The sequence below is a fragment of the Hyla sarda genome, chromosome 1 (assembly GCF_029499605.1).
Source record: "Hyla sarda isolate aHylSar1 chromosome 1, aHylSar1.hap1, whole genome shotgun sequence".
Taxonomy (NCBI): Eukaryota; Metazoa; Chordata; class Amphibia; order Anura; family Hylidae; genus Hyla; species Hyla sarda.
In genome coordinates this window covers 365,549,604-365,574,073 of record NC_079189.1, presented here as the reverse complement: position 1 = coordinate 365,574,073, position 24,470 = coordinate 365,549,604, and the positions used below count along the sequence as shown (strand labels likewise).

General features: G+C 42.3%; 1 protein-coding gene across 11 annotated transcripts in view; it reads left to right on the top strand.

Annotated features, from left to right (window-relative positions):
• Positions 1–20,219, top strand: part of TRPM3 (transient receptor potential cation channel subfamily M member 3) — a 714,607-nt gene extending 694,388 nt beyond the window's left edge. For all 11 annotated transcript variants that reach the window (XM_056523079.1, XM_056523077.1, XM_056523078.1 and 8 more), the window contains one exon: positions 18,145–20,219. In XM_056523079.1, coding sequence (XP_056379054.1) covers positions 18,145–19,573 — 1,429 coding nt within the window. In that variant the 3' untranslated portion in view covers positions 19,574–20,219. The remainder of the gene's footprint in view (positions 1–18,144) is intronic.
• The last annotated feature ends 4,251 nt before the right edge of the window (positions 20,220–24,470 follow it).

Below are 24,470 nucleotides of genomic sequence, written 5' to 3'. Positions count from 1 at the left end.
GATAAAATATATGTACCCAATTTTTTTTTTTTTTGCAAACAAAAGGAAAGGTGTGCAAACAACACCATGTACGACTTACACCACCAAGTATTGATGTGATGCAAAGACCTTTAAACGATGGAAGGGAACACTTTGTATTGTTCATAGTAACTGGTGGGGGTAAAAACTTCCCCTGTAAGGCCCTACTCTCACATTATTAATTCCCTTCTTGGCAAGTGTTACTCGCTCTAAAAAGGGCAGCCCCATACAGGGAACTCCCTATTACCACCGAAAAATACTGTGAAATGGCAGTGTTTGTAGGTGGAAATAGGGAGAGGTTCCTGTGTGGGACCGCCCTATTTAGGGAGAGTAACACTTGCCAACAAGGGAATTAATAATGCGAGAGTAGGGCCGTACAGGGGAAGTTTTTACCCCCACCAGTTACAATAGACCATATGTTTTTCCCTTCCTCCTTTTAGAGGTCTTTGCATCACATCAATACTTGGTGGTGTAGGTGGCACATGGTGTTTTTTGCACACCTTTCTAAAAACATTTTGGGTACATATACTGTACTTTATCCTAAAAAAAAGTTAAGTTTTAGCTAATGCATATCCTCAATACTTACCTGTGGTCTGACACGAAGGGATTTCTGTAATTGGGGAGCAGCACCTTAAATACGTTTTGCACTATCCATATTTGTGAAGTGCTGGTGTGGCAGCATGGTCAATCTACTCTGATGCATCAGGCATTGGTGGGTGGAAATCCTGGCTGATCCATGCCTGATTCATCTTCACAAATGTCAGTCTCTCCACATTTTTCATGGACCGAGGAATTCTCCTTGGGGTTACTATGGCCCCCGCCGCACTAAACACCCGCTCTGATGGCACACTACTGGCCAGGCCGGACAGCTTTTACGGGGCAAACTCTGCTAGTTGCGGCCACAAATCAAGTTTGGCTGCCCTGAAGTCCAATGGATATTCAAGGTGTGTTGGCATGGGCATCTCAAGGTATGCCGCCACCTGCTGGTTTAGGTCCTGTTCCAGGTCTACATGCTGCTGATGAGTTGTTTCACTATGCGGGAGCTGGTACTGCTCCTGCCACCCCACCCCTCCGCAGCAGACATGGCAGTGGAAGGTTAACCTGCGAGAGGATAGACAATGGCGCAGATAGGCATCAGCCAACTGACTATGGAGGATGTCTCTGTAGTAGGTCAGTTTGTCCTTCCTCTCAGTGGTTGTAAAAAAGGCCCCCATTTTGTGCCGGTAGCGAGGGTCCAATAAGCTGGAGAGCCAGAAGTCATCCCGCTGCTGAATGGTGACAATTCAGCCGTCAGTACGCAAGCAAGTGAGCATGCATCGTACCATTTATGGAAGTGACTTTGCCTGCATCTCCACTGCATGTGTGTCTGGGTCCTCTGTCTTGCCTTCCTCTGGCTGCTCCTGCTCCTCCTCTCCTGTCAGATGACTAGAAAAACCGCCCGTCTCGCGAAACCTAAACTGTGCTTCTCCTCCAGTTCAGCCCCCTCAGGGCTCATGTGGCCGTGAGATGTAGGCTCCAGTGCCGTGATCAGCCATCGTTTCCAACATGTGTTGTAGTAAATGAAGCAGGGGAATGATGTTGTTCATCCCGTAATCCTGGCAACTGACTAATAAGGTGGCTTCCTCAAAGGGCCTGAGCAAATAGCAGGTGTCACAGGGGAGTCCCCTATCCGCTTGGATCTTCAAGAAATCGGTGATGGCTTTTCTCTGTTCGTACAGTCAGTCCTACATATGGAGGGTGGAATTCCAACATGTGGAAACATTGCAAATCAGACTATATTGGGGATACCGTTCTGAAGCTGCAGCTCAAGGAGGGTGTGCTTTGCGATGCACAAGTAGCTGAAGTGCATGCACAGTTTCCTTTCCATTGTTAGTATGTCTTACAGATGGGGGAACACTTCAAGAACTTCTTGACAACCAGATTGAACACGTGTGCCATGCAGGGCACATGTCTCAGGCTTCCTTGTCGCAGTGCAGACAAGATGTTCTTCCCGTTGTCAGTCACCATGGTTCCCATTTCCAGTTTTCATGGAGTAAGCCATCATTCGATTTCTTGATGAATGACTTTTAGCATTTCCTCCCCTGTGTGACTCAGTTCGCCAAGGCAAATCATGTGAAGAACAGTGTGACACTGCCATGCCCTGCACACATGGTATGCTGGAGGGGCACTGAGACTTGTCCATGCAGTGGAGGCCGAGGACACGGTGAAGGATGAGGAGGCAGAGTCGCACACTGTCACAAGACCAATGGCCTGAGAGCATTGAGGCGGAAGCAGCGTGACCTGTCCAAGTTGCTGTTGTGGCTGTGCAGGAACGACATTCACCCAGTGGGCCATAAAGGACATGTATTGTCCCTGACCGTAGTTTCAGCTCCACACTTCGGCGCTGCCATGCACTTTGGTACACACTGACAGGCTCAAGGACTGGCCCACCTTCTGTTCCACAAAATTGTGCAGGGCTTGTACTGCCTTCTTCACAAAGAAATGAAAGCTTGGGACTCTCCATCTCAGCTCGTCACAAGCCATCAGTTCTCTGAAAGGTGCAGAGTCCACCACTTAAAAAGGGAGGGATTGCAGCATCAGCAACTTGGACAGGAGCACATTCAGTTTCTCCGCCGTTGGGTGAGTGGGCGCCTACTGTGGTCTCTTGGACATGGCTTCGCCGATGGATTGCTGGCGGAATGACTGACTCGAAGTAGGAGGAGCAGGAGCATCTGGAGCGACAGAAGATGGGTATGACACACAGCTCCCTTTGGCTGAGGTGGTGGAGCCTTGGCTGTCTGAAACAGGGAACGGCGTGCCACTGGGTGATGCAGCAGGCTGGGCCACCACATTGGAGCCACTGTTCTCCCAGGCCGCTTTATGTTGGCACTGCATATGTTAACGCAGGGCTGTGGTGCCAAGATTGGAACCCTGGCCACCTTCTGCCAACACATCTTGCATGGGGCCAGGTTAACATCCTCCGGATGCTTAATGAAAAACTGCCACACCGCCGAGTAGCGGATTTTCCCACCAACAGTCTGCACTGATTGGCTGCTACTGCCGCCGACTCCAGGAACCCCTGTTCCCCTACCTCCCAGCAAGGTAGGCTGCCACGAAGCAGGGGGTCTACCCTGGGCACGGTTGGCTCAAGACTTCCCACTTCTGCCACCATGCTTACTGTCAACCATGCTACCACCTTGCTGGCTCAGCTGCTGCCTCACGGGCAACCTGCCACCCTCTTCTCCTGATGATGATGAAGCCCCTTCTGCACCTGGCCCCTAAGTGCGATCGGCTTCATCATCATCGAGTTGTGTCTGCACGTCACTGATGTCCTCCTCAGGTTCTTCGACAATGTCTGCTTCAGGAGCCTGAACGCTCGCAACACCACCTCCCACGCCACTCTCCTCATCACTACTTGCCTGCCTAATGGAGGAAGAGGCGGATGTCTCCTTCATTTCTTGGCTGGGCAGTAGCTGCTGACTGTCCTCTAGTAGATCGTCCTCACCAAATTGTAGAGTTGAACCCACAGCATAAGATACTTCTGTGGGGAGGAAACAGCATAGGACAGAGGCAATGGGAGGACAGGGACTGCTCCCGGGCCATGCCAACTTAGGGTTGTGTCTGAGGAACACACCGACTGTTGACTGCGGTGTCAGATGTCATTTTTGATGAAGCGGATGACCGTGTTAACCAATCAATGACGGCAGATGGGTTGCTGGTCGAGACACGACCGTTAGCTGATACCGGGAGCTCTCGCTGCGACTCCTGCTGCCACTCGCCCATAGTCTGCTGCGACCTATACCTGATGAATTGCCTCTGCCACTCCTCTGTGCACGTCCTGGCACTTCTCTGCCTGACATACTTAGTGCATATATGAGGGGAGTAAAATACGCTCCACTACGCTTAAAACAGTATTTAGCCCAGCTGGTGTGTACTTTTGGCTGGCCTTTCACAGTATCTAGGCCCTTAACCCCTTAAGCGTTTTTCCATTTTCATTTTTTCCTCATCACATTCTAAAAATCATAACGCTTTCAATTTTGCACATAAAATTCCATATGATGGCTTATTTTTTGCGCCATCAATTCTACTTTGCAGTGACATTAGTCATTTTATCCGAAAATCTGCGTCGAAATGGAAAAAAAATTAATTGTGCGACAAAATTGAAGAAAAAATGTCATTTTGTAACTTTTGGGGGCTTCCATTTCTACGCAGTGCATTTTTGGGTAAAAGTAACACCTTATCTTTACTCTTTAGGTCCATACGGTTAAAATTATACCCTACTTATATAGGTTGGATATTGTCGTACTTCAGAAAAACATCATAACAGGAAAATTTATATGTTAAAAATTCTCATCTTCTAACCCCTATAACTTTTTTTTTCCACGTATGGGCCGGTATGAGGACTAATTTTTTGCACCGTGTTCTGAAGTTTTTATTGGTACCATTTCTGTATTGATCGGACTTTTTGATCGCTTTTTATTCATTTTGTCATGATATAAAAAGTGACCAAAAATACACTATTTTGGACTTTGGAATTTTTGCGTGCACACCATTGACCATGCGATTTAATTAACGATATATTTGTATAGTTCGGACATTTTCGCACGCGGCGATACCACATATGTTTATTTTTATTTACACAGTTTTTTTTATGGGAAAAGGAAAGTGATTCAAACTTTTATTAGGGAAGGGATTAAATGACCTTTGTTAACTTTTTTTTCACTTTTTTTTCACTGCACACACTGATCTCCTATGCTGATCCCTGCAAAGCCATAGCTTTGCACGGATCAGTCAGATAGGGGCTCGATTGCTCAAGCCTGTAGCTCAGGCTTGGAGCAATCAATCGACGATCAGAAGCCGCGGAGACAGGTAAGGAGACCTCCGCCTGCCTCCCAGCTGATCGGGATATCGCGATTTTATAGCGATGTCCTGATCAGCCCAACTGAGCTACCAGGAAGCATTTACTTTTGTTTTCAAATGCGGCGATCAACTTTGATCACCGCATCTGAAGGGTTAACACCGCGCGGCACAATGATCGGTGCCGCATGCTGTTAGCCCAGGGTCCCGGGTATGATTAGCAGCCGGGACCGACCCGGTGTGATGCGGGGTCACGGTGTGACCCCGTTTTTAGGAACGGACGTAGGGCGTACAGGTACGCCCTATGTTCTTAAGAGGTTAAGACTTTAACAGGAACAAAATGGTACACCACTTAGATGTACGTATGTGGGAGGACAATGCACTCCAGTATGCTTAAAAAAGTATTTGTGTACCACTCCAGCGGGTGTGTTCTTTTGGCTGGCCTTTCACAGTATCTAAGCCCTTAAGACTTTAACAGGAACAAAATGGTACACAACTTAGATGCACATATGTGGTATGCACTTATGAGGGGAGGACAATGCGCTCCAGTACGCTTAAAACAGTATTTGTCTACAACACCAGCAGGTGTGTACTTTTGGCTGGTTCTTCACAGTATCTAGGCCCTTAAGACTTTAACAGGAACAAAATGGTTCACCACTTAGATGTATGCACAGGTTACACTTAATAGAGGACAATACTCTTTTTGTGCTCTGCTCACCCTAACTGGCTGGCTGCTATTAGCTTTACACACCAGTGCTGCAGCACACAGTTGCTGTTTACTACATTCAAAATTGCACTTTCTCTCTCAATCTCACCCTCTTCCCTATCAGTGCTTCTAGGCTGGATTCAGGCTTGAGCTGAATCGCTGTTGTAAAAAGATTTTCTGCAAAACTCCTCTCTCTCTGCAATAGAACTAAGATGTGACTGGGAGGTGAAGGCTGCTGTAAAAATGCTTTTCTATGCAACACATACTGCTCTCTGTCCCTCTCTCTCTCTCTCTGCATGTGATTCAGGGTCATCCCACATTCCCAGGATTCCTTGCCCCATGTCTTCACATGTGGATCCGCCATTTTAGATTTGCAAATCAAATTTTTCCTGGAATTCGTAACAAATTCCGATTCGTCTAATTCGATTCGCTCATCCCTAGTTGCTATGGGCAAGAGGTCAACTTTTCCTCTGTACAGGTTTTGATAAATCTCTTCCTATGTGTCTGTCCCATCTGTCTTGATCCTTTTCTCCATTGATGTTGTGATGGAACATCTCCTTTTGTTTCCCACTAAAATCAATAAGATTTTTTAGAAATCTGGGTAAGTGGTGTGAACGCATACCTTTATGCTCATATTAGTATCCAATTTGTGAAAATTGTCTCGTGGTTGTCAACTGTTTCATGGTTATCAAAGAAGTTTTGGGCAAAATACATAATTACACCAAGCTTTAAAGCTTCAATGACATTGGTAACTGTAGTGAAGGTTACATTTTTAAAGAGTTTATGAATTGTAGGGCCATCAAAGAGTCCTGCTTTTAATGTTTCATTACATAGTCCAGGGAGTGTTCTACAAATGTATTTGAAGAAAATGTCTTCTTTGTTCAAGGCCGTAACAATTTACCTAATCAGCTCCAGCTTTATATTGAGTGGAAGGAGATTCATTTTCCCCTGTCAACCAATATCTTGTTAATGGTCTTCACCGCACCTACACCTACGCTTATTCTTTAAGGCCATGTCCCTTTTTCCAATTATCTCTCTTTGCCCTACTATACTACATGCAGATTAAACAAGGCTACATCCGTGATGTCCCAACAACTAGTTAACCCTTTTTTTTAAATCAACACACGTAGAATACTGTTTTTCATGATAGTAGATTTTCTACAAGACCATTTTGGTAACTTCATATTCCTTATTACTTTTCCAATTGAGCAATTGGAAGAGATGCATAGCGGTCACTATTGTGCAAGAAACACTATTTAAAATTCCTGTGGAGTTGTCTATAAAAATCTAGTTTTTCTCGATATTCTAGTTGTCCCATTGGGTAAGTACTCCAGAAATGTTAAAGCAGTATGCAAGTAAGACTGGGTTCACACTACGTTTTCTCCCATACGGGAGCGCATATGGCAGGGGGGAGCTAAAACCTCGCGCTCCCGTATGTCACCGTATGCGCTCCCGTATGTCATTCATTTCAATGAGCCGGCCGGATTGAAACGTTCGGTCCGGTCGGCTCATTTTTGCACCGTATGCGCTTTTACAACCGGACCTAAAACCGTGGTTGACCACAGTTTTAGGTCCGGTTGTAAATGAATGACATACGGGAGCGCATACGTTGACATACGGGAGCGCAAGGTTTTAGCTCCCCCCTGCGGTATGCGCTCCCGTATGGGAGAAAACGTAGTGTGAACCCACCCTAATCTTGGCTGAAGTATGGAAGAGTTGACTCTTTTCTTGTCTGATAGGCTGTTATCCTTTTAACGAATAAAGACAAAGACCAAACCATAACCCTTGGAGGACACGCAATGTACATGTACATCGTTATGCCCTGGTACTTAGCCCACAGCGACGTACATGTACGCATCTACCGACACAGTGATCGGAACCGGCCAGCTTCTGTTATCAGCAGTATATTGATACTGATCAAGGCATCTGAAGTGGTCAGGGCAGTTGCAGATACAGAGTCTAATCTCGCAAGGGGCACTATCAGGCTATATTTGCATGAGGGAATGTCCAGTTTGAATAGTGTCAGGGAGGGCCCTCTGGATCCGCCACTGGGTCAGGGGGACTCATCAGACCACTAACGGTGTAATCGCGGGAGATCAGATGAGTTAACATGGCCGCCATGGTAGCGCTTCTCTAACCTGCTCCGGCCAGATGCTGCAGTCTTCTTCTCTGGTCTGCTTCTAGAAGGCAGGCCATATAAGTAGATTGCAGATACAACCAGTCAGTGCTATGACTATGTATAACACTGATCAGTATTAAATTTAAACAGCAACCAACCCCTCAAGGCTAGTACCAGTTGCCTGATACATGGATGAACAATATGATAATAGTAGATACCTTGATCTTGCTTCAATTATAGGATACAAATTAAAAAAATATATAATTAATTTATTTAAAATATAATATCAGATAGTATATTTTGACCTCATAGCACAGGGCCCGTGTGCAGAGGAAAACAGATATATATAATTAGAACATAAAATCCAAATAAGAACAAACACCAATATCTAACATTAATAAGATAATATAAAATCAGGCAACTGATAGTCCAGAAATAATCTAAAGTCCCGTAAGTAATATGGGATTCCGATATAATGAATGTAAATGGATGAAGTGTAGTTACCAGCCTAGTGCAAGTCCCAACATAGCATCACCTGAGGTGGTGATGTCACCTGATAGATGGTGAGGTCCGTAAGTCCTGGATGGTAATAGACGCTGGCATGAGTCACCGCGGCGGTCTGCCTGCCACAGACCAGATTGAATAAAAGCTGCTTCCAAGATCGTTCGCTATAGATGGTATCAAGCGATGGATTATTGCAGACCTCGTGGTATCCTGATGGCGTGTGACGTCACAGGCGCTTGGCAATGCTGCCTAGAGGTTGGACTCAGATGGTGTTGCTGGTTTAACACAAAGTATTCAAGACTGGACAGAATCTTCAGGTAAGTGCGTGGTTAGGTATCGGTGGTGTAAAGGTAGCTTGGATACACCTAGACGCGTTTCAGGGCTCTTATATGTAAAACATGGCCCTTTCCTCAGTAGGCATGTGACACAAGGGCCCTGTGCTATGAGGTCAAAATATACTATCTGATATTATATTTTAACCCCTTAAGGACCTGGGCTTTTTCCATTTTTTCATTTTCAATTTTTCCTCCTTAACTTTAAAAAATCATAACTCTTAAAAATTTTCACCTAAAATTATATATAATGGCTTAATTTTTGCGTCACTAATTCTACTTTGTAATGACATTAGTCATTTTACCCAAAAATCTACGGTGAAACGGGAAAAAAAATCTATGTGCGACAAAATTGATGAAAAAACACTATTTTGTAAGTTTTGGGGGCTTCTGTTTTTACGCAGTACATTTTTTGTCAAAAATGATACCTTATCTTTATTCTGTAGGTCCATACGGTTAAAATGATACCCTACTTGTATAGGTTTGAATTTGTATCACTTCCAAAAAAAAATCATGAATACATGCAGGAAAATTTATACGTTTAAAATGGTCATCTTTTGACCCCTATAACTTTTTTATTTTTCTGTGTTCAGGGCGCTGTGAGGACTCATATTTTGCGCCGTCATCTGAAGTTTTTAGCGGTACCATTTTTGTTCTGATCAGACTTTTTGATCACTTTTTATTCACTTTTTTGTGGTATAAAAAGTGATCAAAAATGCGCTATTTTGGACTTTTGAATTTTTTTGTGCGTACGCCATTGAACGAGTGGTTTAAAAAGCAGTATATTTTTATAATTCGGACATTTCCGCACACGGCGATACCACATATGTTTATTTTTATTATTATTTACATCATGTTTTTTTTATTTTTGGAAATGCCGGGTGATTCAAACTTTTATTAGGGGAAGGGATAATTGAAAGGGTTAATGATTTTTTTACACTTTTCTTATGCAATATTATAGCTCCTATAGGGGGCTATAACATTGCATTAACTGATCTTTTACACTGATTGATACATCTCCATAGGAATGGATCAATCAGTGTTTTCGGCGATTGAATGCTGGATCTCAGGCTTGAAGCATTCATTCGGCGATCGGACAGCACAGGAGAAGGTAAGAAGACCTCCTCCTGTGCTACAGCTGTTCGGGATGCCGCGATTATACCGCGGCGATCCCGAACAGCTCCCTGAGCTAACCGGCACATTTTACTTTAGTTTTTAGCCGCGCGGCTCAGCTTTGAGCGCGCGGCTAAAGGGTTAATAGCGCGCGGCACAGCGATCAGTGCCGCGCTATTAGAGGCGGGTCCCGGCTTCACTATGACCCCGGGCCCGCCGCGATATGATGCGGGGTCACCGTGTGACCCCGCGTTATATCACAGGACCGGGACCCAGGACTTACCCATACGTCCTGGGTCCTTAAGAGGTTAAATACATTTATTATATATTTTTAAAATTTGTATCCTATAATTGAAGCCCGATCAAGGTATCTACTATTATCATATTGTTCATCCATGTATCAGGCAACTGGTACTAGTCTTGAGGGGTTGGTTACTGTTTAAATTTCTTTTTCAAACCCCGAACACCAGGTGTAGGCGTACAACCTCCTTACCTCGGCTAGTTAATTGTGAGCTGCACATCCCCCTTTGTTTTGTATCCATTTAAATCTACTGATCAGTATTAGTAAGTAAAATATTTCAATAAGTCCCCTATAAAAAAGTTTTAATAAATGTCAATAAGCCCTTCCCCCAATAAAAAATTTAATAACCCTCTTTTCCCATTTTACAAATAAAAAAATGTAAAACAATAAAATAAATAAACATTCTTGGTGTCGTTGCATGTGTAAAAGACTGAACTATTAAGATATAATGTTAATGATCCAATGCAGTAAACGGCGTAGACGTAAACAAAATTGCAGATTTCTGGTCACATCACATCCAAAAAAGGCAATATAAAAGTGGCTAAAAAGTCACATATACGCATCTGTGGTACCGATAAAAACTACAGATCATGGCGCAACAAATCCTACAGCCCCGTATACTTAAAAATAAGTAAAAAGTTAAAGGGGTCAGAATAGCACCATTTTAAACATTCTTTTTTAGCAAAATTAGTTAGTCTTTTTTTTAAAAGCAGTGTAACTATAGGTATTGTTTTAATCATATTAACCCATAGAATAAATAGAACATGTCAGTTTCATCATAAAGTGCATTTTGTAAAAACAAAACCCCTCAAAATAACTAATTTGCGGTTTTCTTTTAATCCCACCAAATAATATTTTTTTGGTTGCACGGTACAATTTCGGGTAGAATGAAAGGTGTAATTACAAAGTATATTAGGTCGCACAAAAAATAAACCCTCATATCGGTCTGTGGATGGAAGAAAAAAAAGTTATGCCTCTTAGAAGGCAAGATGGAAAAATTTAAAATGCAAAAATTAAATTGTCTGTGTCCTTAAAGAGGTACTCCGGTGGAAAACAATTTTTCAAATCAACTGGAACCAAAAAGTTATACAGATTTGTAAATTACTTCTATTAAAAAATCTTAACCCTTCCAGTACTATCTGCTGCCGTATGCTCCAGAGGGAGTTGTGTAGTTCTTTTCAGTCTGACCACAGTGCTCTCTGCTGACCCCTCTGTCCATGTCAGGAACTGTCTGGAGCATGATAAGTTTGCTATATGGATTTGCTTCTACTCTGGACAGTTCCTGACACGGACAGAGGTATCAGCAGAGAGCACCGTGGTAAGACTGAAAAGTACAACTCAACTTCTTATGGAACATACAGCAGCTGATAAGTACTGGAGGGATTAAGATTTTTATACAGAAGTAATTTACAAACCTGTTTAACTTTCTGAATCCAGTATCTTAATAACTAGAGCCATTTGGCAACACTAATGTACAATTTCATTAATGCAACTTAAAAGGAAAGGAAACAGGAAGTGCTCCAAAATCTTGTGGTAGACAGATGCATTGACTCTGGACTTAATGAAGCACAGTGGACCAACACCAGCAGATGACATGGCTCCCCAAATCATAGTAATTAGGGGGGGGGGGGCTTTGGGATTTTCATGAGCTGTAAGCCATAATAATGATAATTATGACAAATCAGCGCTTGAACTATCTTGCTTTGCATGTTATGAGTCTCTCTCATATATTAGTTTCACCTTTTAAGTTACATTACTGAAATAAATTAACTTTGCACGATACTCTAATGTTTCGAGTTTCATCTGTATAGTGCTTCTCCATGATACCCTGTATTCTGTTCGGCCTCAATATTTTTAACCTCTTAAGGACCAATGACGTTGTGGAACGTCATGGCACCCTGGGCTTTAAGGACCAATGACGTTCCACAACATCATGGCGTTTTCCGGTCTCTGCCGCTCGCCGGGCAGAGATCGGAACCGGGTGCCTGCTGAAATCCTTCAGCAGGCATCCAGGGCAAACGCCGAGGGGGGCCATGTAGGGAAATCGCCCTTGCGATCTGCGGCGATACCGGGCTGATCGGGTCTCTGGGACCCGACCGCCCGGTAATTTAGCATGATCCCGGCTGTCACAGACAGCCAGGACCATGCTGGAGCCTAGGAGTGAGGTGGCAAGCCTGCCACCTCCTCCGATCCCCTGCGATCCGTCGGTTAACTAACCGCCCAATTGCAAGGGGGGTGGGGGCGGTTACTTCCTCCCATCCTGCACGGCCCCTTGAAGTCCGGAGAGGACGGGAGGAAGACCGGAGGACGTGGCGGGGGACGGGGGAGTGCTGGGGACCGGCCCCGGTACTTACCTCGTCCCTGAAGACCCGGATCCCGGCGGCAGAGACAGCGGCAGCGGCGACAGGTGAGTTGATCTTCAGCCGCAGTCGGGCCCTTTACAGCAATGCACGTTGCCGTAAAGCGACATGCATTGCTGTAATGGGACCCTGTAAACTACAACTCCCAGCATTCCCAGACAGCCCTTGGCGTCTGGGCATGCTGGGAGTTGCAGTTTTGCAACATCTGGAGGTCCACAGTTTGGAGACCACTGTGCCCTTCCAGATGTTGCAAAACTACACATCCTCAGCATGCCCTTACTGTCCAGGCATGCTGGGAGTTGTAGTTCTGTAACATCTGGCCCTTCAGATGTTGCAGAACTATAACTCCCAGCATGCCTGGACAGTTTTGGCATACTGGGAGTTGTAGTTTTGCAACATCTGGAAGGGCACAGATTGGGAACCACTGTATTAGTGGTCTGCAAACTGTAGTCCTCCAGATGTTGCAAAACTACAACTCCAAGCATGCTGGGAGTTGTAGTTCGCCAACATCTGGCTCTAAAGATGTTGCCGAACTACTACTCCCAGCATGCCTGAGAATGTTTGGGAGTTGTGGTTTTGCAACATCTGGAGGCACACTGGTTGGGAAACATTGTCTGTTTCCTAACTCAGTGTTTCCCAACCCGTGTGCCTCCAGCTGTTGCAAAACTATAACTACCAGCATGCACTGATAAACTGTGCATGCTGGGAGTTGTGGTTTTGCAACAGCTGGAGGTCTCCCCCCCCCCTGTGAATGTACAGGGTACACTCACATGGGCAGGGGGCTTACAGTGAGTATCAGGCTGCAAGTTTGCGATGCAGCAAATTTTGCGCGGCAGCTCAAACTCGCAGCGGGAAACTCGCTGTAACCCTCCGCCCATGTGACTGTACCCTAAAAACACTACACTAACACAAAATAAAATAAAAAGCCCCCCTCCCCTCCCCAATAAAAATGAAAGCGTCTGGTACGCCACTGTTTCCAAAATGGAGCCTCCAGCTGTTGCAAAACAACAACTCCCAGTATTGCCGGACAGCCGTTGACTGTCCAGGCATGCTGAGAGTTTGGAGGCACCCTGTTTGGGAATCACTGGCTTAAAATACCCCTATGTCCACCCCTATGCAAATCCCTAATTCAGGCCTCAAATGCGCATGGCGCTCTCACTTTGGAGCCCTGTCGTATTTCAAGGCAACAGTTTAGGGTCACATATGGGGTATCTCCCTACTCGGGAGAAATTGCCTAACAAATTTTGGGGGGCTTTTTCTCCTTTCACCCCTTATGAAAAGGTGAAGTTGGGGGTCTACACCAGCATGTTAGTGTAAAAAAAAAAATTTTTTACACTAACATGCTGGTGTTGCCCCATACTTTTCATTTTGACAAGAGGTAAAAGGGGAAAACGCCCCCCAAAATTTGTAATGCAATTTCTCCCGACTACGGAGATACCCCATAAGTGGGCGCAAAGTGCTCTGGGGACACACAACAAGGACCAGAAGGGAGAGTGCACCATGTACATTTGAGGTGATTTGCACAGGGGTGGCTGATTGTTACAGCGGTTTTGACAAACGCAAAAAAAAACAAAAACACATGTGACCCCATTTCGGAAACTACACCCCTCACGAAATGTGATGAGGGGTACAGTGAGAATTTACACCCCACTGGTGTCTGACAGATCTTTGGAACAGTGGGCTGTGCAAATTAAAAATTTTGTACAGCCCACTGTTCCAAAGATCTGACAGACACCAGTGGGGGGTAAATGCTCACTGTACCCCTTGTTACGTTCCTCAAGGGGTCTAGTTTCCAAAATGGTATGCCATGTGGAGGTTATTTTGCTGTCCTGGCACCATAGGGGCTTCCTAAATGCGACATGCCCCCCGAGCAAAATTTGCTCTCAAAAAGCCAAATATGACTCCTTCTCTTCTGAGCATTGTAGTTCGCCCATAGTGCGCTTCAGGTCAACTTATGGGGTACCTCCATACTCAGAAGAGATGGGGTTACAAATTTTGGGGGGTATTTTCTGCTATTAACCCTTGCAAAAATGTGAAATTTGGGAGGGAAACACACATTTTTGTGAAAAACTTTTTTTTTTACGTATGCAAAAGTCGTGAAACCCCTGTGGGGTATTAAGGCTCACTTTATTCCTTGTTACGTTCCTCAAGGGGTCTCGTTTCCAAAATGGTATGCCATGTGGGTATTTTTTGCTGTCCTGGCACCATAGGGGCTTCCTAAATGCGACATGCCCCCGAGCAAAATTTGCTCTCAAAAAGCCAAATATCACTCCTTCTCTTCTGAGCATTGTAGTTCGCCCGTAGTGCACTTCAGGTCAACTTATGGGGTACCTCCATACTCAGAAGAGATGGGGTTACAAATTTTGGGGGGTATTTCCTGCTATTAACCCTTGCATAAATGTGAAATTTGGGGGGAAACACACATTTTAGTGAAATTTTTTAAACATTTTTTTACATATGCAAAAGTCGTGAAACACCTGTGGTGTATTAAGGCTCACTTTATTTCTTGTTACGTTCCTAAAGGGGTCTAGTTTCCAAAATGGTATGCCATGTGGGTATTTTTTCCTGTTCTGGCACCATAGGGGCTTCCTAAATGCAACATGCCCCCCAAAAACCATTTCAGAAAAACGTACTCTCCAAAATCCCCTCGTCGCTCCTTCGCTTCTGAGCCCTCTACTGCGCCCGCCGAACAATTTACATAGACATATGAGGTATGTACTTACTCGAGAGAAATTGGGCTACAAATATAAGTACACATTTTCTCCTTTTACCCCTTGTAAAAATTCAAAAATTGGGTCTACAAGAACATGCAAGTGTAAAAAATGAAGATTGTGAATTTTCGCCTTCACGTTGCTTCTATTCCTGTGAAACATCTAAAGGGTTAAAACGCTCACTGAATGTCATTTTGAATACTTTGGGGGGTGTAGTTCTTATAATGGGGTCATTTATGGGGTATTTCTAAGATGAAGACCCTTCAAATCCACTTCAAACCTGAACTGGTCCCTGAAAAATTGTGATTTTGGAAATTTTGTGAAAAATTGGAAAATTGCTGCTGAACTTTGAAGCCCTCTGGTGTCTTCCAAAAGTAAAAACTCGTAAATTTTATGATGCAAACATAAAGTGGACATATTGTATCTGTGAATAAAAAAAAATTATTTGGAATATCCATTTTCCTTACAAGCAGAGAGCTTCAAAGTTAGAAAAATGCAAAATTTTCAATTTTTTTCATCAAATTTTGGAATTTTTCACTAAGAAACGATGCAAGTATCGACAAACTTTTACCAATAACATAAAGTAGAATATGTCACGAAAAAACAATCTCGGAATCAGAATGATAGGTAAAAGCGTCTTAGAGTTATCAATGCTTAAAGTGACAGTGGTCAGATGTTCAAAAAACACTCTGGTCCTAAGGTGTAAAATGGCCTGGTCCTTAAGGGGTTAATGACATATTCGTGATCTCTAACCAACATACACTATAGGCAGGCATTGAAAAATTTTAAGAATTCAAGGGCCAGGGATTCCTATGCTGCATACAAAATACATACAGACAAATGAGGTCTGGTTTTCGTGTAAATTAATTAAATTATATTATTTTTGTACATTTTTTTAACTCTTTCAGCAAAATACTTTTCTCCATCTAATTCATAAAGACACTTCCTGATTTTTTTTTCATCTAGAAAAAATACATCAGGTTTCCATATTTTTCTCTTATTACAATGACAATGATGGGTAGATTGAATAATTAGGCTTCACCTAGCAGTCACCTTTAGTGGGTCCTAACATTGACTGCCAGTACTCATATACCCCAGGACTCATGGTAGGGCAAAATATTGGGATCAGTCAGGAATTGCGCAAGAAATTTATACAATCTTGTATAAAATGCCAGCAATAAAAAGAAATGACAGCTCACCATTTGTTGTCAGCAGCTGTTGGGAGTGGTAGTTTTAAAGGGAGTAGACGTCTTATGCAGAATTTCCAAGATAACGTGCAAACACCAATCAAATTCTAAAAACCCACATAGACATAACAGACACAGACAGTACTAGGCAGCAGGTCATATAACAAGCACCTAAGCATAGTAGCTAGATCCTTAAATATACTAAGGCATCAACTAAAGCCAGACACAACAGAAGTCTGGCATGTACCATACTCTAGCTAAAACTAACCCTTCTGCAAGCACATATCTAAAATTTACATACAGGGGAAATAAAATGAAAGAAACAGTTCTGCCAAACATAACACTTAGGAGAGAACATGCTCATGGACCCACCTCTCTTCTAAAATTATAGACAGGATTGAGACTGAACCCTTCTTTTCTGTCATGTGGCCTTGATTATAATCTGACTGATATGTATAAAAAAGAAAGAATAAATGATTAATGTATATAAAAGACAAAAAAGACCGTTTAAATCTCCCTGCTTTACTATATCCTGATGCTGTGAATTACTAAGCAACATTGAAAACTCCTACTGGTAACCCACTAAAGCTAAAATATTCAGAAAGTAGAAGGTAGTATATGGTGTTAATATGCTTAACTGTTTGGCTTCTATAGCTTACTTTATTATGCAGTATTACTAGCAATATGCTAGTTAAACAACAGTGAAATCATCTGTGTGAAGCATATATACCGTATTTATCAGCATATAACACACACTTTTTAAACTAAAACATGAAGCAGGAAACCTACCTGCGTGTCATACGCTGATAAATCATCCGCCAAGTCCACAGCAGCCACGACTGCGGGGGCTGAAGAGTGACGTCCCTGACGCTGCGCAGAGGAGATGGCAAGGGACACCACTTGTCAGTGCTTCACTGACCTCACAGCCCCACAAGACAAGCTGCCAGAGCGCATCCAGAGAGAGACACAGGCCAGGTCAGGGGGAATAAAAACAAAACGGCGGAGCAGTTGCGGGGGGGGGGGCGGGGGGGGGGACATGGCACAGGGGTGCAAATAGAAGAAAGGAAAGATGGCAAAGGGGAGCAAACAGAGGCAGGGAAAGATGGCACGGGGAGCAAACAGAGGAGGGAAAAGATGGCACAGGGGAATTCAGACTTGGGGGAATGATGTGGCATTAACTTTAGTGCTTCCAAGTCACACTTTTTTTTTTTTACTCACATTTCCTTGAAAAAAAATAGGGTGCATGTTATACGGTAATCTGATGAATATGATGTATTTAATGTGCTTGTCCATAATTAGAAAAACATGGCTTCTTTTTTTCCAGAAACAGTGCCTCAAGTGTCAACAGGTTGCTTCTGATATTGCAGTTCAGATCCAGTGAATTAAATGGGCTGCTATTTTTAGAAAAAGCAGTCATGTTTTAGTAATCCTAAACAATGAAATATTTAGATACTTAGCTGGGGCAGTGCTACATCTTTCCACCATAAGCTTAGGTTTGGAGAGGGTGCCAAATAGAATTTTTGTACTAGGCAAAGGATATACCTCTGTAAAACATAAGACTTCTACCTCATTCCCCTGCGTATTTAAAATAAGTAATATATTTATTGACATGCCTTACTATTTGCCAGTGACATAATTGTAAAAATGTTGAAAAAGCAATGGTTGAATTGGAAGAGTAAACTGAATTTCAACCATAATGTAAGAATTCTACGGCAATGCACTGCTAAACTGCAGAACAATTTGGAGGACAGATGTAATATATTTAATAAAAGTGCATTCTTATTTATATTTCTTTCAATTCTGCATGAAAGGGTACATAATCTATTGACAAGTATGTAATATCTAGAAGGTCTGATCTTTGGGAAACACTACGTCATTAAAATCATTTAGATAAAAATGATAAGATGTATGTTGTTGACATTAGATTTTATGTAATAAATATTATTTTTTTTCTCAGAGTGGAAAATATGTCCATGCGCCTTGAGGAAGTCAATGAACGGGAACATTTCATGAAGGCGTCCCTTCAAACAGTAGATATAAGACTTGCTCAGCTTGAAGAGATGCTTGGAAGAATGGCTACAGCCATGGAAAAACTTGCTGGAGTTGAAAGAGTAGAAACAACTAAAGCAAGATCTAGAACTTCTTCAGATTGTACTGATGCGGCCTATATTATAAGGCAGAGCAGTTTTAACAGTCAAGAAGGGAACAGTTATAAATTACATGATGTTATAGACCCGGTTGGAGAAGAGCCATTGTCTCCTACATCTCCAACTCTTTTGCCTCGAATGAGAAGTCAGTCATTTTATGCAACAAACTTGAAGGACAAAAGTGGGTTGGAAAAGTTTGAAGGTTTTTTTAAAGAGAGGACATTAAGTCTACACAGAGCTATAAGTTCACATTCTATATCAAAAGATATAAAACCGCCTTCTTCACCACTTAATTCTTTGTCAGTAGCTCCAGACTCTAGAAGACCTTCTTCCTGCATAGATATTTATGTTTCAGCTATGGATGAGGCGCAGTTTGGTGTAGACTGTGGAGAAAGCTCAATGAATGCTGGATGTAGTGACCGCCTTGTTGATGCAGCTGGAGCAGGTCGAGGTTGTAGCTCTTTTTCCCATTGTGGGAGTAGTTGTAGTCGCAATCCTAGTTATGAGGAAGGAACAACAATGGACAACATTGGTTATCTTCAAGAACACCCAGGTTTACTAAGTGGCCCAAATCCCTGGGAATTGGACCCTCCTATGTACCACACATTAGAGCGTTCAAAAAGCAGTCGCTTACTTGCGACGGCTCCTTTTGTTTTAGAAGAGACACCTATAGTAAAATCACAAAGCTTTATGTTTTCTCCATCTAGAAGCTATTATAGTAATCTTTGTGTACCTGTAAAGTCTGCAGAATACACAAGTATTACAGACTGTATTGACACCAGGTGTGTAAACAACACTGCGCAGGTTAATGCAGAAAGGTCAACATCTCCAGGATGTGTCAGAGAAAAAGTCGAAGATCTTAGTGCTTGTCATCCAGAACGAGAAGCTGAGCTAAGTCATCCAAGTTCAGATAATGAAGATCCTGATCCAGAAGGAAAAAACAAGTGTTTACCTTCTCATGAAAGTTCAACTTCAAAAACATTCTTGAATAACTTATCGTTTCCAAAAATAGAAAGGGCAAATAGTTATTCTGCAGAGGAGCCCAATGTGTTGTACCAACACGCAAAGAAGAGTTACTCAATAAGTGATAAACTTGATAGGCAACGTAACACTACAAGCCTTAGAAACCCATTCCAAAGGAGTAAGTCATCAAGGCCAGAAAGTCGAGGTGACACCTTATCTATGAGAAGACTCTCGAGAACATCAGCCTTCCGTAGTTTTGAAAGCAAACATAGTTAGATCTAAAACTATTTTCTTTGAATAAATTCATGTTTAAGAGTTGCCCACCCACAGCATTTTTTATCACCATACAATGACCTCACAATGTGGACCATAGACTGAAACCACCGCTAACCACTTGCCAAGTAATCACTTTGTTTAACCTGGCAGCAAAATAGTTTCCGATTTCTAGTAGAACTCAATACATATGGATTGGGACAAGATCATATGATTTTTAGTATTTTATGTCATTTAACTCCTTTATGAAGCATCTTTCCAAGGTTTTTGTCATACTAAATTGAAATGGTGAATTCATCAGATGAGTTCTTCCTGATTTAACGGGAAGGGTTTAGTAATTTGCACGCTGCAAAGGGACCTTTCTATCGGAGCACACACTGTATAAAACGTACTTGATATCTCTTTGTGTTTACTCTTTGTTACGAAGCCTCTCTTGTCCTGTTCAATGTATTCCACAACAGGAGCTCTCAGGTCTGAATCTTGCTCTGCCAACAACGTTGTTGATCATGACTGAAGAGCGAACATGACAACATTATTGTGGCATGATTACTGGCCTGTCTGTTCTGTATTAGCTTCCAGTGCCACATGACGGTGCATTTATTTATTTATTTTATTTATTTTTTAAACAAAAATAAAAAACTAAAGGAAATATGCCTTTTGTATCACAAACAAAAAAAGAACATTATTCTATAAAATATATCTATCCAAATACTGTTTGTGTTTCATGGGCATTCTAGCACAGTCAAGCAAGCTCAGGATGAATGTAATTTCATGGCGTAATGTAATATATATTTTTTTACAATATGTTGTCAATGCAGTTGCCTCAGTAAACGCATGCTTAAAGCAGTGATAATATGATGATATATGTATGCTTGTGTGAGGAGTATGGTATGCTAACTTTCATTGCTTCGTTTCAGTGGTTTTTGGTTTATTCTATGATAGGTTCTGTACTTGCAATCACTGCCAGTTTATATTATTGTTAAGGTGCCAACACTAAAAAAAACAAAAAAAAAAAACAATTAATAGAATACTTGTGGTTACTTTTTATTTTGAAGATGGACCTTTTCTTTAATTTTTTTACAACAATGCACTATAGTCAACAAATGTAAATATTTTTTTTTTTAGTTTCTTTAGGAAAAATCCAGTGTAAAATCACAGGGCAGAAGAATGGTTCTTGCTGGGCACGCCACATAAAATGTTTTTTTTTTTTACATTCAGGTGATATAAAGTAATACAATGGGTCAATAATACAGATATATACTTCGTGCATTTTGTAAAGAGCTGTTTATACTATCAAAGTTTTAAAAAACATGATATATAAAAAAAATAAAAACACTGTGGGGGAAATTTATCAACATCTGTGCAAAGGAAGAGTGGTGCAAAATTAAAGAAGAAAGCTTATTGGTTGCTATGGACAACTGCACCACTCTTCCTCTGCACAGGTTTTGATAAATCTCCCCCTGTGTCCTTGCCTATGGGCACTGTATATTTCAGTAGTTTTTTCATCATACAACATGCAGTTCACAATACTTCACAACGTGTGTACATACAATACCTGGTTTTATCTGTACACACCATCTTTAGTTAAACATTTTGGGGAAAATCTCCTATCATTTCCCGATGGTCCTTCATGCTGACTGCATTCTGTGTGGTGTATTTTTGGTGTAATCTAATATTTTGGCACAGGTTTGTTTAAAAATATGTGCTTTACAGTCATTTACAACCCTTATTTTTTCTGTAGCTTGTTCTAGAATTGCATTATTAAACTCATCAGGAAAACCTAAATCTCTAGCCATGACCCCTTATATGAAGTAAAAGCTCCGAGCATGTATATGTCTAAAAAGTGTCACCTAAATAGTGTAGAATAATAATAAATGTGAATTAACTTCCATGCAGCAAACTTTGGCGCACAAGGGGAAAAATGTGGCACATGCATATTAGTAGATTCCTTCCCTTGTTTGCAAGCACCTAAATATAACAGGCCCCCAGAAGTACCTATGTGGATATTTTTGTATTCTAAAAGATTGCTTTATTATATTATGAACAAATGGAATCAATATATGCATCATTTAGTAGAGAAATGTATTTACAATTCAAATATTCATTTTCATTTAACCAGAATTTTGGAATTGGACACTTTGTAAGCTATGACTTAATCAAAGGTTTCAGTCTAAGCACTCTATCCAAATTAGAGTGTCTTCAGACAGCCTCCATAGAGTTACTATGGAATCCATCTCCTGGAGCGAGACGGGAATAGAAGTGCTTAGCCAAGCATTCCTCCCAGCTTATTCTACCAATTATCAGGATGTGCAACCCAGACCCTGACTGACCAAAAATGTTGACATGTAGAACATAAACGAGAATAAAGAGACATAAAGAGAAGATAAAAGTTTAAGTAAGGAAAAACGGGGGGGAAACATTACTTTCCACATAGGCATGTCAAACATGAGAGGAATTAACAGAAGGGTCATGGAGAGGGAGGATGTAATTTCTACACTATGTAGAACTGTACCTTTTTTTCCCATGAAAGACCTGCTGTCATCTGCAATAAATTGTAACTCACCAGACTTTTGTTAACATAACTTTATAGACTAATTGTCATTAAACCATATTTTCTAAACTAACTCAGATTATATTTGCTAACTACTCCTAACACCCCTCCTGCCCTAAAAAAAAATATTTTCTGAGCTTTAAAAAGTTCTGTATCATACCTTTTTCCTTGCTCACAATGTGTGAGCTCCCGGCAGGAGAAAGAGGGCATTCCTCAGCTGGCGCAGTGTCACTGAAGCCTGCGAGAGCTGTACCTCGCCATTCCCCGCACACACCTCCTTAGTTTGGTCTCCTGCCAGGCAGGGAGGAGACAAAACTAACTGTTTGACTTGTGCAGGGAAAAGAACAGAGCCACCTAGTGGCCATTTTTTCAATCACATTAAAAACATATAAAGGTTGAGAATTTTAACAGCAAGTAAATTGCAAAGTGTCTTATAATTATATATGGAACAATATATTAAAAGTTTAGTTTGGTGAACAGGCACTCTTTAACTATTCTAGGGTATACTATATATACCCTAATAGGGATCGATCGATTATCGGTTTGGCTGATATTATCGGCCGATATTCATGATTTTGGAAGTTATCAGTATCGTCAATTACCTTGCCGATAATGCCGATAATGCGGGCACTTTAAATCAATGTACTGAAGCAGCTTTTGCGGGGCCAGAGACCGCCGCCGCCACCCGCTTCTTTCCCCTCGCCCACCTGCCTGTCCTGGGGTCCTGCCGCTTCCATCCCCCTGCCTGTCCTGGGGTCCTGAGTCCAACCACCACCTCCGCTGCCCCCCCCTGCCTTTCCTGGGGTCCTGAGTCCAACCACCACTGCCCCACCCCCTGCCTGTCCTGGGGTCCTGAGTCCAACCACTGCCGCCGCTTCCCCATTGACTCCCCCATCCCCGGTTTTATAATTACCTGTTCCCGGGGTCCGCGCTACTTCTGGCTCCTGCGGCTTCCTGTGCTATTGCTGTGCGCTGCGCAATGACGAGTGACGTCCTCAACGCGATGTGCCGTCAGTGCGCACAGTGCCAGCTCAGGATGCCGCCGGAGCCAGAAGTAGCGCGGACCCCGGGAACAAGTAATTAAAAAACTGGGGATGGGGGAAGAAATGGGGCAACGGCAGTGGTTGGACTCAGGACCGGCAGGGGGAGAGAAGCTGGCGGCGGTGGTCTCTGCCCAGAGGATAGGCGGGGGGGGGGCAGCGACGGTGGTTGGACTCAGGACCCCAGGACAGGCAGGGGGAGAGAAGCGTGTGGCGGCAGCGGTCTCTGGCCCCGCAAAAGCCGCTGCAGTTCATTGATTTAAAGCACCCCCTGCGGCTTCTGCGGGGCCAGGGGGGGGGGGGGGCGGAGAGAAATAGCCGAATATCTGTATATTATCGGCTATCGGCCTAAAAGTTCACAGATTATCGGTATCGCCCCTCAAAAAATCAATATCGGTCGATCCCTATACCCTAATACTATAGCTTCATAAGCTATGGAATGGTAATGTATTTCTCCTTTCCTTGCATTTAGTAATAACGCATACTTACAGAACTATATGTTGACCGTAGTGTACCGAGGGAAATAAAGATATTTAGAGCTACAGTAACTTTTATAACACTGTATAGTTTTGAGTCTACAAAAGAAGACAAATATCATTGGAAACATTCCAAGCCATAATATTGTATTGTAATTGGCCTGAACATTTTGCATGTTCAAACTATAAACAAAACATTCATTTTACTGTGTTTGCCTAAATATACTATATTTATTATTTTAATCATATAAAACTATAGCAGCCATAATATAGCTTGTTTTTACAACTTAAGCACCATGTAAGGGGAATCATATGGATGCCCCCAATGGTTATAAAGGCCTATAATAGAACAAACAGATTTAATAAGACCTATGTGCAATATATAAAGCTGGTTTCTTTAACTTCTAAGGATAGGAAGGATGATTTTTCAATGCTAATATGCTGTCAGAGCAAGTCTATATACCCAATATTAAAATGTGGGAGTTGTACAAAAAAACATTATAGTATAGTATAGTATAAATACAAGTTTTAGTAAAGCATCAAAGTTTAGGTCAGAAGAAGAAAAATCTGATGTGTCAGGAAACAGCGACCAGGGTATTTAATACAGAAGCATATACACACATACATAACGCCAGCTATGCTAAGCAAAAGACTGACATAGTACAGTATACATGTATAGTATAAAGATCTAAGAGATATAGAGGTAAACAGGAAGCCACAGATTGGACATATAGAGTCAGTTATCCTAAGAGCACAGATTGCTGCTATAAGAAGAAACTATTGTGAAATACACCTCTATATGAAATGTCGTCTATGCATCTAACATGGTTTAT